General features: G+C 33.7%; 1 protein-coding gene across 1 annotated transcript in view; it reads left to right on the top strand.

The window, feature by feature from the left end:
- The window catches only part of LOC106088052 (procollagen-lysine,2-oxoglutarate 5-dioxygenase), a 108,529-nt gene that overhangs the window by 24,912 nt on the left and 63,265 nt on the right, over window positions 1-20,352 (top strand). Inside the window, exon 2 of the mRNA XM_013253348.2 lies at window positions 14,900-14,985. Coding sequence (XP_013108802.1) covers window positions 14,900-14,985 — 86 coding nt within the window. The remainder of the gene's footprint in view (window positions 1-14,899; window positions 14,986-20,352) is intronic.

Below are 20,352 nucleotides of genomic sequence, written 5' to 3'. Positions count from 1 at the left end.
TTATCCCATTTGGCTAAAATTTTTCATGAGGTGTTTTGTTATGACTTTCAAAAACTGTGCTAAGAATAGTTCAAATCGGTCCATAACCTGATATAGCTGCCATATAAACCGATCTGGGGTCTTGATTTCTTGAACCTCTACAGGGAGCAAATCCTATCCGATTTGGCTGAAAAATTGCATCACGTGTTTTGTTATGACTTCCAACAACTGTATTAAGAATGGTTCAAATCGTTCCATAACCTGATATAGCTGCCATATAAACCGATCTGGGGTCTTGACTTCTTGAGCCACTAGAGGGCGCAATTATTATCCGATTTAGCTGAAATTTTGCATGAGGTGTTTTGTTATAACTTTCAACAACTGTGCTGAGGATGGTTCAAATCGGTCCATAACCTGATATAACTGCCATATAAACCGATCTGGGATCTTGACTTCTTGAGCCTCTAAAGGGCGCAAGTATTATCCGATTTGGCTGAAATTTTGTACAACGGCTTCTCTCATAACCTTTAACATACGTGTTGAATATGGCATGCATCATTTTATAGCCTAATACAGCTTCCCTATAAACCGATCTCCCTATTTTATTTCTTCAGCCCCTAAAGTGCGCAATTCTCACTAGATTTGTCTGAAATTTTACACAATGACTTCTACTATGGTCTCCAATACTCAGTTCAATTATGGTCCGAAATGAATCATAACTTGATATTGTTCCAATAACATAGCAATTCTTTTCTTTTATCCTTTGTTTGCCTAAAAAGAGATACCGTGGCAAGAGGTCGACAAATGCGATCCATGGTGAAGGTTATATAAGATTCGGCCCGGCCGAACGCATTTATTCATAAACAAATCGAAAGGTTTATAAGTAATACAATAATGTAGTACTGCCTCAGCGCCACTAGGGCATTTTTGAGGCGAGCTGGCAATAAATTTGAACTAAAGATTAGTGTTAGTAATATTTAACAAGATTGAAGTAAAAAAACAAAAAATATATACACAAAATGTTTAAATAAAGTAAAAGAAATATAAATTTAAATATATAAATGAGAATCATTTAACATATATAAAACTCAAATATTAAAAAAAAAAAAAAAAATCATTTGTATTTTATGAATACATGAGAAGTGTTTCCATATTAAAAAGTAAGTATTCGTTAATTTTAAAAATAAAAGTGGGATCAATATATCTAATTTCATTAGGGAGAGAATTGAATTCCATGCTATTCATATACTCATCGCATTGCTTCGTTGTTTCCACCCGACATCTAACTGTTCTAAGATTTGCATTATTGCTTGTGTTGAACTGGGTTTGATTTGCTTCAAAAGTTATTGTGTGGTGTCCTATATTATTAATAGATTTAAAGACGTACAAAAAGCAATTGCATTTTGTAGAGACCTGTAACCGGAAGGAGATTTTGTGATATGTCTTTGTTCAGCATGATTGTGAAATATGTTAATGGGAGGTTGCAACCATCTTTTGCGCCTTATTTTGTAGCCTTTACAGCGATCTTAGCTCATTAGTTTTCCTACTAGCATACATAATAGGTAAGTAATTCAGGTGACTATGTAAGAGCCTGATACAGAGTTAAATTAGTTAAACTGTTAAATTTATAGAGCAAGCCTAGAGCAAACGATAATTTCTTCTTCAGATTTTTAATATGCAGAGACCATGATAGATTATTCTGATGGTAAACTCCTAAATATTTTACACAACTACTTTCAAAAATGCCATTGCTTACAAGCACACTAAATATTGAACCATTTATTAAATAAGCTCGGAATCTTATCAGTGTAGTCTTGTTAGCGTTCAGAACTAGACTATTTAACCTTATGATCTTTCTCCATAAATGCCTTCAAGACGGCATTGCTTTTGTATGGATAGAAGAGACATATGTCATCCGCGTACATATATAGTCTTCCAGACAGATTTAGATTTTGGATATCGTTGAGGTATATTGAAAAAAGAAGAGGACCCAAAATGCTTCCTTGAAGAAGTACAAGAACCTATTGCTACATGTTGATTGATTGATTGCCGTAAAAAATTCCAGCAACACCATTAGAACTACCATCCACCCCTTTACATATATTATTAACCACGTTTACAACTGCTTCACTTAGTAAATAATTATTGTTAAAATAACCTGAAAGCTGACTATGTAGGATTGTTTCGAAAACATTGTCTATCAAAGGCAACATAACAATTGGGCAAAATTTACTTAAATCTGTAGAGGAATTCTACTTAGGTATTGGCACAACCTTGGTAAGTTTAAGTATACCTGAAAAAATAGATGCATCAATTATCCTATTAAATATTCTGGATAGATATGATGATATTAGAAATATAAACTCAAACAGGACTCTCGAAATTATCTATTCAATTTCAGAAGCATTGGTGTAGGTAAAATTAAATGTTGTACGGCAGTAATTCGGCGTTCTAAGAGCATTAATAGATTCACCAGGGCCATGAACAATGTGCTGCTTTAAAGTTCTGGGAACTTCCAAAAAGTAACGATTAAACATAACACATTTAACCTGATCGTCAATGACATATTTTCCATCTGGATCCCTTAACCCTATACTGGTTTTTGATTTCCTACCAAGACTTCGGTTTAAAAAGTTCCAACATTTCTTTGGATCCGACTGAAATCTGTTAAAATTGGAATTATAAAAACTATTCACCGACTCTCTGATAGCCCACCTTATAACTTTACTTAATCTTTTTATCCGTTCATTTAACTCACCCGACGATTTCCTCCAGAAGTTTATCTTTTTACATTATTAAGTTTTGGAGGTTTCTACTCACCTAAGGCATCAATTCATATTTGAAAGTTTCCATATTGGTTGCACATCGCGAAGCATAGGTAATACAATAACTAACTGAGTAATATCCCAGAAGGGTTTTCAGTTTCATTAAAAGTTTGCAGAACATTACTGAGTACATCACATAGTCACAAAATTTTGAAACTTCGGCTTGACATTCATATTTCCGAGAAGTATTTCTTCTCATCTTACAAGAAACTTTGCAGCGATCCGTTAAAGAACGTTTTGATAGTCGAAGCCTGCCAAATATCCGATAAGTTCTGTGAATAAACACGGTTGAAAAAACCATATTAGAATCTCCTACAATCATAATAGGGAACCTCTCGTAGCTAGTCAATGTTCCCTTTATAAAATTGGAAAATCTCACAATATCGCACTTCTGAGACCTATAGAAAGATGACAAATGCAAAGGTTTCCAATTAACTTTAAAATAAGAAATTGAAATTGTGATTGTCTCAATAAAATTTTTGCTTGTACACGTTTCGACATTAACTTGATAGCATTCTCGGATCTACATAGACGTTCCATCATATCCATCAGATTGACAACAATGAACAACACTATAACCAGGAACAGTATAAAGTTGCAACACATTAGAGGAAAACCATGTTTCTTGAACAGCTGTTACACTTGGTACTTTCCAAAACTTGGTAAACATTGCTTTAAAGGCATTAAATTTTTCCACCGAAAAAATACTTCTCATGTTAACAGAAAAAATATTAAAAGTTAAGTACTTTATTTGACTAAAAACATTATTTAAACTTTCTAAATTGCAAAAATGTTGATTATTCATTAAAGTATAAGAAATCATAACAAGAAAACAAATTAAAAAAAGAACATTTTTAAATAAATTCATTTTTAAGCAGGCGATTCACGACTTCGTCATCTTCATCAATGGTTTCTGCACTATGAAATAGATTTGATCTGCGTTGGTGAAATTTATTATTTATAAAGTTTGGGCGCCCCGGTAGCCGAGTTGGTAGCGGGCTTGGATTACCAGTGCAGGGGTCTTGGGTTCAATTCCCGCCAGAAGCCTTGGTCTGTCGCTACTGTTGTATCACAGGGCTTAAAAAAATGTCTAAGTAAGTCTGTAAAGGACTACCACTCTTACCCAACTAAATTTCAAGCACAGCATCAGAAGCCTAAAATGTACCTAAGCTTCTGAAGCTATTGTGATAGTATACTACTACTGTTCTCTACAGTTCTTTGAGGTCTGTTCTATGTGGTGTTCATCGCTGTCACGAGAAGCTTAGCAACGAGCTACCGGGCGCGTCCACAGTTGTTGATAGTGGAATGCATACCAGAGAACTGCAAGCGGTGTCATTTTTTTGATTTGCGTTATACTCCAAAAATATGGATGTCAACACATAACGCAAACTGAATTCAACTCAGCAACAGCCCTCGGCACTCTCTCATGAGGCATACGAAAAAAAGTCATGACACTCATTTGCACGTTTGCATGTTTGTTCATTTGAATGATTTCGTCAAAGGCGTCGTTTTGTATAAAAAAATGAGAGCAATAGAGAGACAATTAACACCTGTAATCGCACAAAAAAGCATTTGCATTCAATCAAATCATAGTGATGATGCTGCGGTGTTGCTTTAGAAACGGTCAGGGATGGAAAATTGTTTTTGGTAGTTTTGTTGATAGTTCAAAACAGTTACCGTTACCGTTGAGGTTTTTGAAAAGGTCGCATAAAAATTCGATTAAAAAAAAGTTCGGCCGGGCCGAATCTTATATACCCTCCACCATGGATCGCATATGTCGAGTTCTTTTCCCGGCATCTCTTCTTAGGCAAAAAAAGGATATAAGAAAAGATTTGCTCTGCTATTAGAGCGATATCAAGATATGGTCCGGTTTGGACCACAATTAAATTATATGTTGGAGACCTGTGTAAAATGTCAGCCAATTCGAATAAGAATTGCGCCCTTTGTGGGCTCAAGAAGTAAAATAGAGAGATCGATTTATATGGGAGCTATATCAGGCTATAAACCGATTCAGACCATAATAAACACGTATGTTAATGGTCATGAGAGAATCCGTCGTACAAAATTTCAGGCAAATCGGATAATAATTGCGACCTCTAGAGGCTCAAGAAGTCAAGATCCCAGATCGGTTTATACGGCAGCTATATCAGGTTATGAACCGATTTGAACCATATTTGGCACAGTTGTTGGATATCATAACAAAATACTACGTGCCAAAATTCATTCAAATTGGATAAGAATTGCGCCCTCTAGAGGCTCAAGAAGTCAAGACCCAAGATCGGTTTATATGACAGCTATATCAGGTTATGGACCGATTTGAACCAAACTTGGCACAGTTGTTGGATATCATAACAAAATACGTCTTGCAAAATTTCATTCCAATCGGATAAGAATTGCGCACTCTAGAGGCTCAAGAAGTCAAGACCCAAGATCGGTTTATATGGCAGCTATATCAGGTTATGGACCGATTTGAACCATACTTGGCACAGTTGTTGGATGTCATAACAAAACACGTCGTGCAAAATTTCATCCCAATCGGATAAGAATTGCGCACTCTAGAGGCTCAAGAAGTCAAGACCCAAGATCGGTTTATATGGCAGCTATATCAAAACATGGACCGATATGGCCCATTTACAATACCAACCGACCTACACTAATAAAAAGTATTTGTGCAAAATTTCAAGCGCCTAGCTTTACTCCTTCGGAAGTTAGCGTGCTTTCGACAGACAGACGGACGGACGGACGGACGGACGGACGGACGGACGGACGGACGGACAGACGGACGGACATGGCTAGATCGACATAAAATTTCACGACGATCAAGAATATATATACTTTATGGGGTCTCAGACGAATATTTCGAGTAGTTACAAACAGAATGACGAAATTAGTATACCCCCCATCTTATGGTGGAGGGTATAAAAATACGTAAAAACGGGTGATATAAAATAAAATATACAGCGGTCAAAAAAAGTATTCATCATTCAATGTTTTTTTTTAATAAGTCTACAAAAGACAATTGGTATAAAAACATATTAAACTAATGATGCAGTAGTGCTTGTGTGATATATATGTACACAATTTCATTGTTTTTAAAGAAAAAAATAGTATTTATTGGAACAAAAAGGGCCATTTTACAGCTGAACACAAAAAATTAAACAAAAAAAGTATTCATCATTGCAAAAAAACAAAAAAATAAATAACATAATTTAAAAAATTAATACTTTGTTATTCGACCACCGCGTCTTATAACTTCTTTTAAACGGTTTGACATCGATTGGACTAATTTAGCGGTTATATTTTGGTCTATATTAGTCCATTCCTCCATTATCACCTGTTGCATTTGACTCTTGCTCGAAAAATTGCGCGTTCTCAATTTGCGTTCGAGATGTTCCCAAAGATGTTCAATTGGGTTCAAGTCGGGACTTTGAGGAGGAGTTTTAATGACTTTGGGGCAGTTATACAGCATCCACATCTTGGTATTTAAAGCAGAATGTTTGGGGTCATTATCTTGATAATATTGAAAGTTATTACCAAGCCCAAGTTTTACAGCACTATCTTTTAAATTCCTCTTTAAAATGTCAATGTAATACTTATGATCCATTACTCCATTAATAATTTCAAGATTTCCCGCTCCTGAAGCCGCCATACACCCCCAAACCATTAAACCACCTCCACCATGTTTTACAGTAGCAACTGTGTTTCGTTCTTCAAGCTCTGTATTTGGTTTTCTGTACACTATGACCTTTCCATCGCACCCAAAAAGATTAAACTTGCTCTCGTCTGCAAAAATGACTGTTTTCCAAAATGATTCGGGCTGTTTTACATACATTTTTGCGAAGTTTAGCCTTTTCGCTCGGTTTATTTTATTTATAAAGGGCTTCTTACGTGCAGTTCTTCCTCTGTAACTATGCCTTTTGAGTGTATTTCGAATTGTTTGTGTAGTAACTTCCTTCCCTAAATATTCCATAGTGTTTTTACGAAGAATGGTCGCATTTGTCTTCGGAGTTTTCTGAACTTGCCGCGCTAGCCAACGCACATCTCCAACTGAAAGTGCTTTTGGTCGACCAGATCTTGGTTTATTGTCAACAGTTTTCGTTTCTGTCCACTTTCTGATGATGGATTGTATAGTAGATCGTGGTCTATTTAATATTTCACTGATAGTTTTTTGAGTTAAACCATTCCTGTGGTGTTTTATTATCAAAACTTTTACCTCATCAGAAACCTCGTTTTGCTTACGACCCATTTTAACAAAAACTATATTTTCAATGAAATTAAATATTTGCTGTCAAGGGCAAAGCCTCCTTTACTAAATAAAACAGAAAAGGGGGATTCCCAAATAATATTTGAATTTGACTTTGATGATAGCACATCAATGATGAATACTTTTTTTGTTCTGTTTTTGGTGTTATTATATAAAATTGCATTTTTTGCGCTAATTAAATTTATTTTTTGAATTTATTTTAAAACATATTACGAAAAATAAACTATTGCATAAAACTGCATTATTTGTTTACTTTAAATTTTCTTCAATTACCCAAAATAAGTGAATTTATTATCAATTTTGCTAATGATGAATACTTTTTTTGACCGCTGTATGTCATTCATATTAAAAAGTATCTAAATTGGATTTTCAGGCCAAAAAAAAGAAAGCGCAAGGCACGTCGCATGTGGTGTAGGGTTAAACCTGCACACTGAAACGGCATTGAAAATAACAACTGATGGTAAACAATGATCTTAAGCCGGACAATGTCTTGCAAAGGAATATAAGTACGATTTTCAGACTAAAAAAAAGCGCAAACAGCCAAAAAGTATTTCTCCTTAATAATATTTGGAAATTTAACCACGAACATTCCATTAAAGAACAGAGGCAAATATCGTACCATTTCAATGATAGTTTTTTATCATCTCTGACACGCTAGACATAGTTTTGTTTTTGAATTTTGAAAAATATCAATAAATACATGAATTTTTATACGAATCGTTTATTTAAATTTTTTATTTAAACAATTAAATCGGCATTTAGTTCGACTGCGACGAACTTTGGATACCCACCATCTCGGATATATATATTAACCACCTTTTAGCATTCAAATGCATAATTTATAAACCCATAGCAGCTTTAGCCACCATATTCAGGTGTATGGCAGCTATATCCAAAGAAAAAAGTACGATCAGATCCACACAGGGCGAAGATGTCACTGTGCTCACTGTTCCAAATTTCAGTGAAATTAGGCTATAAATGCGCCTTTTATAAGTTCAAGTCAATAAATCGGGAGATTGGTCTATGTGGCAGCTATATCTAAATATAGACCGATCTGGTTCGTATTGAACACGAATGTCGAAGAGCCTAAAAAAGACCACTGTGTAAAATTTCATCGAAATTACGTTTGGTCCTAAGGATTGGAGGTCCGTATTTAAGGCCGCTTTCTCCAAATATAGTCCGATTTTGACCATACTCGGTATGAATGTCAAAGAGTATAACGCAACTAAGGGCATAACTAAAATTTACTAAATTTTAGGGAAATGGGTTAATAAACGGTTATATATAATTATGTTTAAGTTAGGATGTATTGTGGGTGGGTCGGCCTTTCAAATACATGACCACATATTAATTTAGAGTATTTTTTTTGGGTTAGAAAATTGATCCAGACGAAAAATTCGCTTAAATCGTTTTACCTAGTGGCAATTTAAAAGGGCAAAATTAAAAAAAAATAATTACCATTCTTTTATGATGGTATCATTCTACATGATCTGTAAAATTTTCAAGAAAATCGGTTTACCCATTTATGAGTTCATGGGAAATAAGATTTTTATGACAATTTAGCGTTGGTTTGGATGTTTCATCATGTTTTTACCTCTCGCACTCAGAATCATGTACTCGACATCCAAAAAGACAAAAAGCAAAAACAATGCCACTCACAAGCAACATGCGGTAACATAAAAAAATCCTCCACCTTAAACGTCATGGAACGCCAGATCTCTGCTCCATACGAAGTAGCTGCAACAACAGTCACGGACAATTAGCTGTAGGCAGCAGAGTCTTAGTGAGAGGCCTGGCGGCAACGGCTCTTGCATAAATACTGAGTGCCTATGATGCCGATATGGTACGCCGAGTTATTGGCACCTTTAAATAACCAATGGTCAACCTGTTCTTGCGGCAATCGGTCCTTTGGACCGGATTGAGCTTGCTCACTTACAGGAGCTTGGCGAGGATCGCAACCTCCACATGAAATGTGGCTACAACAACTACTACTGTTCTGCAAGGCCACCGTTACGCAGAGGTTTGCACGTTCGTCTATGACGCTAAATGCCTGGTTGCGAATACTGACAAGAACATAAGATACATTTTTCAGCGGTAGTTATCCCCTCATAGTGCTGGTGACATTTGTGAGGAATTAAGTCATTTAAAAACTTCTCTTCAAAGTGGAAAGTTCTGCCGCTTGCCGCACTGTGGGGAATTCGACCTCAAAAGTGTCGTTTAATTCATTTCGATCTTTGCAGAACTCCTTAAATGGTAAAACTTTCGGCAATGATGAGGCTATAAAATCGCACTTGGTTCAGTTTTTTGCAGATAAAGGCCAGAAGTTCTATGAGCGTGGAATACTAAATTTGCCAGGAAGATGGCAAAAGGTTATCGAACAAAATGGCAATTATATATTTAATTATAGTTCATTCTAAGTTTTATTAAAAATGCATATACAGCGGTCAAAAAAAGTATTCATCATTAGCAAAATTGATAATAAATTCACTTATTTTGGGTAATTGAAGAAAATTTAAAGTAAACAAATAATGCAGTTTTATGCAATAGTTTATTTTTCGTAATATGTTTTAAAATAAATTCAAAAAATAAATTTAATTAGCGCAAAAAATGCAATTTTATATAATAACACCAAAAACAGAACAAAAAAAGTATTCATCATTGATGTGCTATCATCAAAGTCAAATTCAAATATTATTTGGGAATCCCCCTTTTCTGTTTTATTTAGTAAAGGAGGCTTTGCCCTTGACAGCAAATATTTAATTTCATTGAAAATATAGTTTTTGTCAAAATGGGTCGTAAGCAAAACGAGGTTTCTGATGAGGTAAAAGTTTTGATAATAAAACACCACAGGAATGGTTTAACTCAAAAAACTATCAGTGAAATATTAAATAGACCACGATCTACTATACAATCCATCATCAGAAAGTGGACAGAAACGAAAACTGTTGACAATAAACCAAGATCTGGTCGACCAAAAGCACTTTCAGTTGGAGATGTGCGTTGGCTAGTGCGGCAAGTTCAGAAAACTCCGAAGACAAATGCGACCATTCTTCGTAAAAACACTATGGAATATTTAGGGAAGGAAGTTACTACACAAACAATTCGAAATACACTCAAAAGGCATAGTTACAGAGGAAGAACTGCACGTAAGAAGCCCTTTATAAATAAAATAAACCGAGTGAAAAGGCTAAACTTCGCAAAAATGTATGTAAAACAGCCCGAATCATTTTGGAAAACAGTCATTTTTGCAGACGAGAGCAAGTTTAATCTTTTTGGGTGCGATGGAAAGGTCATAGTGTACAGAAAACCAAATACAGAGCTTGAAGAACGAAACACAGTTGCTACTGTAAAACATGGTGGAGGTGATTTAATGGTTTGGGGGTGTATGGCGGCTTCAGGAGCGGGAAATCTTGAAATTATTAATGGAGTAATGGATCATAAGTATTACATTGACATTTTAAAGAGGAATTTAAAAGATAGTGCTGTAAAACTTGGGCTTGGTAATAACTTTCAATATTATCAAGATAATGACCCCAAACATTCTGCTTTAAATACCAAGATGTGGATGCTGTATAACTGCCCCAAAGTCATTAAAACTCCTCCTCAAAGTCCCGACTTGAACCCAATTGAACATCTTTGGGAACATCTCGAACGCAAATTGAGAACGCGCAATTTTTCGAGCAAGAGTCAAATGCAACAGGTGATAATGGAGGAATGGACTAATATAGACCAAAATATAACCGCTAAATTAGTCCAATCGATGTCAAACCGTTTAAAAGAAGTTATAAGACGCGGTGGTCGAATAACAAAGTATTGATTTTTTTAAATTATGTTATTTATTTTTTTGTTTTTTTGCAATGATGAATACTTTTTTTGTTTAATTTTTTGTGTTCAGCTGTAAAATGGCCCTTTTTGTTCCAATAAATACTATTTTTTTCTTTAAAAACAATGAAATTGTGTACATATATATCACACAAGCACTACTGCATCATTAGTTTAATATGTTTTTATTCCAATTGTCTTTTGTAGACTTATTAAAAAAAAAACATTGAATGATGAATACTTTTTTTGACCGCTGTATATCTAAATCTGTAACGATTTGTATGAAATTAAGCAGCAATATAAAGAGTCATAAGAAAATCGGTTAATAAATGAGCACATTATTTCAATATTTCTCAAAATCGGACGAACATACATAGGGGAAATATATCTTAATCTGAACTGATTTGGACTCAATTCTATAGATATTGTTGTAGTCGTCGAGGAAAGCATTGTACAAGATTTTGGGAAGATTGGTCAATAAATGCGCTTGCAGTGGCAAATCCCCTCCCTAATGATGGCAACATTTGTGAGGTACTATGCCATGTTAAACTTCTTTCTAAAGAGGTGTCGCACTGCGGCACACCGTTCGGATTCGGCTTATCCTTATCATTGAGCTTAAACTTGAATCGGAGTGCACTCATTGATATGTTAGAAGTTTGCCCCTGTTCCTTAGTGGAATGTTCATGGGCAAAATTTGCAATTTGCAAATATCCAAATCTGAACCGATTTTTTTCCAATTTCAATAGGCTTCGCTCTACGCCAAAAGAAAATGTATGTGCCAAACTTGAAGACGTTCGGATGAAAATTGCGATCTGTAGATTGTACACAAATTAACATTGACAGACGGACATAGCTCAATCGAATTAGAAAGTGATTCTGAGTCGATTGGTATCCTTATCAATGGGTCTACCTCTCTTCCTTCTGGGTGTTACAAACAAATGCACTAAATTATAATACCCTGTACCACAGTAGTGGTGTAGGGTATAAATATGCACAAATATGTTTTCGTTTTTAAGTCGGTTTAATAAGATGCAGCATTGAAACAAACAAAGGCGTGGCTTGAGAAACCTTCGTATATAATTATCAAATGTCAAATATGCAGCCTTATTTTTCACCCTAGTTTTTGTAACATCTTTGCATCTATATGTCTAGGTGATACTATATTCAGTATAGAAGTGTGCATGAGAGCTGTCGTGTCACGCGTGAGACTCATGATTCGTGAGTGAAATCCAAATCCAATCACGTGATCGTGCGTGACCCTGATTGAATTAAAATTCTTCGTGCGTGAGTGAGTGAAATCAAGCTCACGAGAAAATCACGACTCACAAGACACTCACGACTCGCGAGAAAATTACGACTAAAGTTTAAAAAATAACGAAAAACAATTTTTTTTGCCTGCTATCAGATCATATGGTATTTTAACGTACGAAACTGTTTACTGACACATAAAAATGAAAAGATCAAATAACTGGTTATGCAGGGCTGATACATTTTATACATACATTAATTTTGCATGCTGTATTATTTGAGAAAAAAGAACATTTTACCCAACTGCTAGTGTCCGATGTTGGCGGCGAAGAGGATGCCGCAGAACCAATCCCTGATGATGGTATAGAATGTTTACCTCCCGTGACCCGACTAAAGAACAATAAGGCAGCAGGAGCCGACGGGCTACCCGCTGAACTATTTAAGGCCGGAGGCGACACGTTGATAAGGCGTATGCATCAGCTTATCTGCGAAATCTGGCTAGAAGAACGCATGCCCGATGATTGGAACCTCAGCATACTATGTCCCGTACACAAGAAAGGAGACAAGACGGAATGTGCCAACTACAAAGGAATAAGTCTCCTCCCCATCGCATACAAAATACTCTCGAGCGTACTGTGTGAAAGATTGAAACCTAAAGTCAGTGAGATAATTGGGCCCTATCAATGCGGCTTTAGACCTGGTAAATCCACCCTACACCAGATATTCACACTGCCCCAAATCCTGGAAAAGACCCGAGAAGGACAAATCAACACCTACCATCTCTTCGTTGACTACAAAGCCGCCTTCGATACTCCTTTACGTTCAAAAGTATTTCAAGCCATGTCTGAGTTTGGTATCCCTGCAAAATTAATAAGACTCTGCAGGATGACGCTTGCTGATACGCGTTCCTCAGTAAGAATAGGAAAGAATCTTTCGGAACCATTTAACACCAAACGAGGTTTCAGACAAGGAGACAGCCTATAGTGTGATCTCTTTAACATCCTGCTGGAGAAGATTATACGAGATGCAGATGTGAATAGATATGGCACACTTATCACAAGAGAACACATGCTACTCGCCTATGCCGACAACATCGATATCATAGGTCGGTCACCGGATGTAGTAACTGCAGCCTTTGAAAGAATTGAAAGAGAGTCAGTGAAAATGGGTCTTGCAGTAAATGGAGATAAGACGAAATGGATGGTTTCAACTCCCAAAAAGCCTTGCGCAACCGATCAGATAACGAAAATGGAGAAAGTTGGAAACCACAACTTTGAGACAGTCAGTAACTTTATCTACCTCGGCACTGCCGTAACCGAAACGAATGATACCAGTTTTGAGACTAAGCGAAGAATAATACTGGCAAACAGATGCTACTTTCGACTAAGTAAGCAGTTTAGAAACAAGGCCACCTCTCGACAGACGAAGATTACACTATACAAGACACTGATACTACCCGTGCTGTTATATGGTTCTGAAGCATGGGTACTTGTGAAGGCAGATGAGGCAGTGCTTGGAGTATTTGAGAGAAAGATTCTTCGTAAAATATATGGACCAGTTTGCGTTAACGGAGAATATAGGCGACGTATGAACCACGAGCTGTATGACGACGATAGCATAGTTACACGCATCAAAATACATCGGCTGCGTTAGCTAGGTCATGTTGTCAGAATGGATGAAGAAGCTGCAGCAAAGAAGTCTTTTGAAGGCAAACACGGTGGTACACGCAAACCGGGAAGACCAAAAGCCCGACGGAAAGATCAATTTGTGGGAGACACCACGAAACTTAGTGTCAGAGATTTTAAAATGAGCGCAGAAGATCGAGGCGCTTGGAACGCTATTCTACGTTCGGCTAGTGGAACAAATATTCTGTCGTAGCCAATTAAAGTAAAGTAAGTATTATTTGAGACGCATGGAAACAATTTTTATTCGCTTCATGGAAAAATATTTCTTTAACCGTGAATAGTGAGTTTTTCGTGAGACGTGAGTGTTTCGTGATTGTCTCGTGAGTCGTGATTTTCTCGTGCCTCGCGAGTTTCTTGTGAGTCTTGATTGTTTCGTGAGTGTTTCGTAAGTCGTGCGTGGGTTAAATTTTAGTCTCGTGGGCGTGCGTGAATGTGAGTAAAATTTTTCCTCGTGAGCGTGCGTCATCGTGTGTGGACAATCACTCACGCGCACATCACTAATTCAGTATGCCTAAATCAAAAGCAGTTATTTTCGTATCATAACCAAGCTACGATTATGAATCTTCATATTTCCTTAAAATTCTATTTCATTCAGCTCATCCTCAGTTCTTTTCTCTCAACTATTTAGTTTGTTATAATTTGAAACGTAATTGGATTTTTTTTATCCTCAAATCCAAAATTCTAATTATTCAAATATAACAATTAAACATTTTAAGCATAAAATAGCAAAAGCTTCATTAAAATTCAGTACTTCTAGCTTTATCAGGGAAGCCCATGGAGTATTTGCATTATTTCTCAATCAGTTGGCGTGTTTTTGCCATTAATTTAAAACAAATGTCGTAAAAGATTTGTGTATATCTCGCATGGTATAAAAATCGATTTATCATTAAATGCTACCTTTAAACCATTCAGATAATACCAAAATGGTCTAAAAGAGAGGTGATAGAAACCATTTGGCCATATATGTTCATCTGTCCATATACAAACATACGTTCACACCAATTTTGTTACATATGAGAGCTACTTCTGCGGTTATTCACAATTTACTAATTTGCTTTTTTTTGTTGTTTTTGCAGCTAAAGTCAAAGTTTTTACAGTGGCCACAGAGCGAACGGATGGCTTTTTGCGGTACATACGTTCAGCCAAAGTCTACGATATAGAGGTGAGTTTTTGTTATGTTTTCAAATGTTAACACCTTTCTCCATGAGATAAAAGAAGACTTTATCACGCTAAAGAGCATTGTACAAACAAAAAAGAAAATTTAAATTCTAACAGAACTTGTATGTAGAGCAGCATTTCCAAAACAAACAAAAGGTGACACAAGTGGATAGGAGTCAGTTAGAGATGCATTTTTTAGACTCCATGAAACTTTAACAAAAAGTTTATTATAGAAATGAAAAAAAATCTTAGAAACAAAAAAATTTTACAAAATTTTCCAAAGGAATTAAATTTTGACAAAATTTCCTGTAAAATTAAATGAAATTTTGACAACACTTCCAAAAAAAAAAAATAAGTTTGACATAGACGTGAAATTTTGCCAAAATTTTCTATAGAAATGAAAATTTGACAAAATTTCACTAAAAATAAAATTTGGAAAAATTTCCCATTAAAATGAAATTTTGACAAAATATCCCACAGAAATAAAATGACAAATTTCCTATAGAAATAAAATTTCGAAAAAAATTTCCTATAGAAATAAAATTTCCGCAAAATTTTATAAATTTCCGGAAAATTTCGTATAGAATTGAAATTTTTGGAAAATTTCCTATAGAAATGACATAATGATAAAATTTCCAATAGAAATGAAATTTTCGCAAAATTTCATGTAGAAATTGAAATTTTTGCAAAATTTCCTAATGAAATTTTCGTAAATTTTTCTATAGAAATTAAACTTTAACAACATTTCTTAAAGAAATTAAATTTAGACAAAATTTCCTACAGAAATTTAACTTTGACACAATCTTCTACAAAAATTAAATTTTAATTTAACAAAATTTTCTTAGAAATAAAATTTTGACAAAATTTCCAATAAAAATTAAATTGTAACAAAGAGAATTTCACAAAATTTCCCAAACAAAATAAAATTTGGAAAAAATTTCCCATAAAGATGAAATTTTGAATATAGAAATAAAAATTTGACAACATTAGCTATATAAATAATAAATAAATAGAAATGACATAATGATAAAATTTCCAATAGAAATGAAATTTCCGCAAAATTTCATGTAGAAATTGAAATTTTTGCAAAATTTCCTAATGAAATTTTCGTAAATTTTTCTATAGAAATTAAACTTTAACAACATTTCTTAAAGAAATTAAATTTAGACAAAATTTCCTACAGAAATTTAACTTTGACACAATCTTCTACAAAAATTAAATTTTAATTTAGCAAAATTTTCTTAGAAATAAAATTTTGACAAAATTTCCAATAAAAATTAAATTGTAACAAATAGAATTTCACAAAATTTCCCAAACAAAATAAAATTTGGAAAAAATTTCCCATAAAGATGAAATTTTGAAAAAAATATCCTATAACAATTAAATTTGACAAAATATCCCATAAAAATGAAATTTTGACAAAATATTCCATAAAAATGAAATTGTGATAAAATTTCTAATAGAAATGAAATTTTGACAACATTTCCTACAGAAATTAAATGTTGACAAAATTTCCTATAAAAATAAAAATTTGACAACATTAACTATATAAATAAACTTTTGACAAAATTTCCTTAAGAATGGAATTTTTCGTGAATTTTTTTTGTAGGAATGAGATTTTTTTTTGCCAAATTTCCTATAGAAATGAAATATTTTCCATAAAAATGAAATTTTTGCAAAATTTTCTATAGAAATTTTCTCCAAAATTCTATAGAAATGAAACTTTAACAACATTAAATGTTGACACAATCTTCTATAGAAATGTAATTTTGATTTCTATAGAAATTAAATTTTAGCAAAATTTTCTACAGAAATGAAATATTGAAAAAATTTCCGATAAAAATTAAATTATAACAAAATTTCCCTTATGTGTGAAAATTTGACAAAATACCCATAGAAATGAAAATGTGACAACATTTGCCATGGAAATGAAATTTTGACCAAATTTTCCCTTTGAAACAAAATTTTGAAAAATTTCCTATGAAGTGAAATTTTGACAAAATTTCCCGTTGTTTTGACGAAATTTCCCATAAAAATGAAATTTTGACAAAATATAAAATTTTGGCAAGATTTCCCAAAATAAAAGTTTGGCAGGATTTCCCACAGAAATTAAATTTTGCAAAATTTCCCACTGAAATAAAATATTGACAAAATTTCCCACTGAAATAAAATATTGACAAAATTTCCCACTGAAATAAAATATTGACAAAATTTCTATAGAAATGAAATTTTGAATAAATTTCCTTAGAAATGAAATTTAAACGAAAAATTTCTTTGAAATGAAATTTTGCCGAAATTGTCCCATTGAAATGAAATTTTTATAATTTTGCTGCCTTTTAAATGTATTTTGCTATACTATTCTTTAAATAGAAAGCATTAAACAATGGTCTAAAGCCGGACAATATCTTGTAATGGAATCTCAATAAGATTTTAAGACCAAAAAAAGAAAACGCAAACAGACAAACCAAACGAAAGGCACGTCGCATGTGGTGTAGGTCACAGCCTATACACAAAAACAGCACTGGTAGAATCAACCGTTGGGCGATCGCCGTGCGAAGAACAAAAGAGTTTTGCAAAATAAGTTTGTGTTTTTTGCAATTAGGGAAGTAAGATTTGATTTGTTTTCTATTGCGCTTATGAAACAAGTCGTCTTAAAAAGCCCTGTTCAAATTCAGATGTGTGCTTTACAATTTACTCCAGTTGGAATGGTTATAAAGCATCCATAATCCATTTGACATCTCCTGCTGATGATTTTTCTTGGTCGAAAATCTTGGTCGAAATCGCGATACAGAAAACCAGTCAAATGCTTCTAGCAACAACACACTTTTTGCTGACTTTAAATGTTTTTTGCTGTATTATTCTTTGAATAGTAAGCATTAAACAATGGTCTAAAGCCGGAAAATTTCCTGCAATGGAATCTCAATCAGATTTTAAGACCTAAAAAGGAAAGCACAAACACACAATTTCCCATTATATACAATTTTGGCAAGATTTTTTCCACAGAAATTAAATTTTGACAAAATTTTCCACTAAAATAAAATATTGACGAAATTTCCTATGGAAATGGAATTATGACAAAATTTCCTATAGAAATGAATTTTTGCCAAATTTCCTATAGAAAGGAAATTTTTACAAAATTTTTATAGAAATGAATTTTGTACAAAATTTTCTAGTGAACAGAAATTTTTCTTTAGAAGAAAATTTGGACGAAATTTCCTTTGAAATGATATTTGACAAAATTTCTTATTAAATTTTGACAAAATTTCCTAAGAAATGAAATTCGAACAAAATTTCGTATAGAACTGAAATTTCGACAACATTTCCTATAGAAATGAAATTTTGACAACATTTCCTATAGCAATCAAAGTTTAACAAAATTTCCTATAGCAAGTAAACTTTAACAAAATTTCCCATAGAAATGAAAATTTGCCAAAAATTTGCTTCGAAATGAAATTTTTCCGAAAATTTCCCATAAAAATGAAATTTTGACAAAGCTGCCCATAGGAAGGACTTTTTGACACAATTTCGCATAGAAATGGATTTAAAAAAATCTTTAGAAATAAATTTTTCATACAATTTTTTATAGAAATGATATTTTTAAGAAAACTTCAATGGGTTACAAATGGAACATAGAGGTAAGAGTTTCTTCTAAAATGGTGTAGTTTTTTTTTTGTTTTTTGCAGCAATCAAAAGAAATCAATTGCTTTTGTTTTAAATATCGGTGGCCGACATGTCATCGTATTTAGTTTTGTCAATTATTAGAACCCGTTTTTGGCTCTTAACTTTCATATGCAAATGATAAAAAGTCTCATTCAGACTGCATTAATGAATGAAACATTTCTATCATGAACTCTCAAATTTATAATTAATTATCGTATTTTGATTTATGTTTATTGTTGGTAACTGTGTTTTATAACAAAGATTCAAATGATCATCTATCTGCCTTTTGATTGCCAACAAAAGCTCAAATAGCTAAATAGCCGACCCATCTATTGATGCCACCACTAGCCTATACCGGTTGGATTGATTTTTTGTTTTTTTTTTTGCACTAGCTTGAGATTATGTTTATGAATTTGTGAATTTTTGATGGCTGTTTTTGTTTGCTTATGGCAATTTGGCAGATGAAATACGTTTTGCTTCGATGTGTGTGGCGGTTGTGGTGCTATATACCGACATGGAACGCGCTCTTTTTTTGACATTTGAAATGATTTTGAACAAAAACTCTCCATGACAATGAAACACATGCATATATTAAACTAATATGTACAATTTTGGAAGGAGAAGCATAAGCAATTTGTTACATATTTCGGTATTCAATATAAGACAAACGGCTCTAATAGAGATTAATGAGTTATGGCTTCATAAAAAATCGTTCTATCGATCAATCATTTCACCACCATTGTGTTAATCTAAACTTTTTAGTATGGCATAGACCACAACAAGTATTAGAAAGTATTTTGCATTTTTATAGTGAAACACTCTTTAAAGCACATTTTCGGCCCAGAAGACATTCCTTTTTCAGTGATTCGCCGCAGATACAAAGCGATGAGAAAAAGTTTGACAGATCCTACTGATGAGTCTGGTTGTGGTGCCAGACGAAAGCCCGATCTAGAAAAATCAGTTAATCCTATTAACGGCAACACTTTTTCTGCCTAATTTTAAAAATAAGGTTTTTTGTTTTTCTATTTGGAATAGAAAAAGAGAAAGAGAAGAGAAAGCATTGAACGAAATGGTCTATAGCCGGACAATATCCTGCAATGGAATCTACATAGAATTTTCTATTACCAATTAAATTTGCAGACATTTTCTTATAGAAACGAATTGTTTTTTTTTTTAATTTCAAAATAAATGAAATTTTTGCAAAGTTTTCGTGTAGAAATGGGGTTTTTAAATTGAATTAAAAATAAATTTCATATAAAAATTAATTTTCCAGAAATTTTGCCATAGAAATGAAATTTTCAGAAAATCTGTCAATTTGTTTTTTTGTGTGTTCATATAGCCTCAAAAACCGGCTCAAGCGATTTTCTTGAAATTTTCGCAAATAAAGCAGAATGATCCCGTGGTAGAAATAGGCTACTTAATTTTTTAATATCTAAAGGTGGCAGATCCTCGCCTTTACTCTTATTTCCAGATCTCGGAGATGGTTGGGGCGATTCAAGTAAAATTTTGTTTGAGCTCTTGTTATCTAAAAACAAAAATTTAATGTCCAAATTCGAGGTGAGGCGCTCCACCTTTAAACCCGCCAATCCATTGTGTTTGTCCTAAAAAGAAATTAAGTAGAAGATAAGAGAAAAAAACTGTTTTACAAAGATATAGATAATCGGCATTAGAGCACGAAAGAAGTCTCACCGACTAAAGACCGCCTAGGCCC

The sequence above is a fragment of the Stomoxys calcitrans genome, chromosome 1, assembly GCF_963082655.1.
Source record: "Stomoxys calcitrans chromosome 1, idStoCalc2.1, whole genome shotgun sequence".
Lineage (NCBI taxonomy): Eukaryota > Metazoa > Arthropoda > Insecta > Diptera > Muscidae > Stomoxys > Stomoxys calcitrans.
The sequence above is the reverse complement of the archived record's forward strand: the minus strand, read 5'-3'. Positions and strand labels throughout refer to the sequence as shown.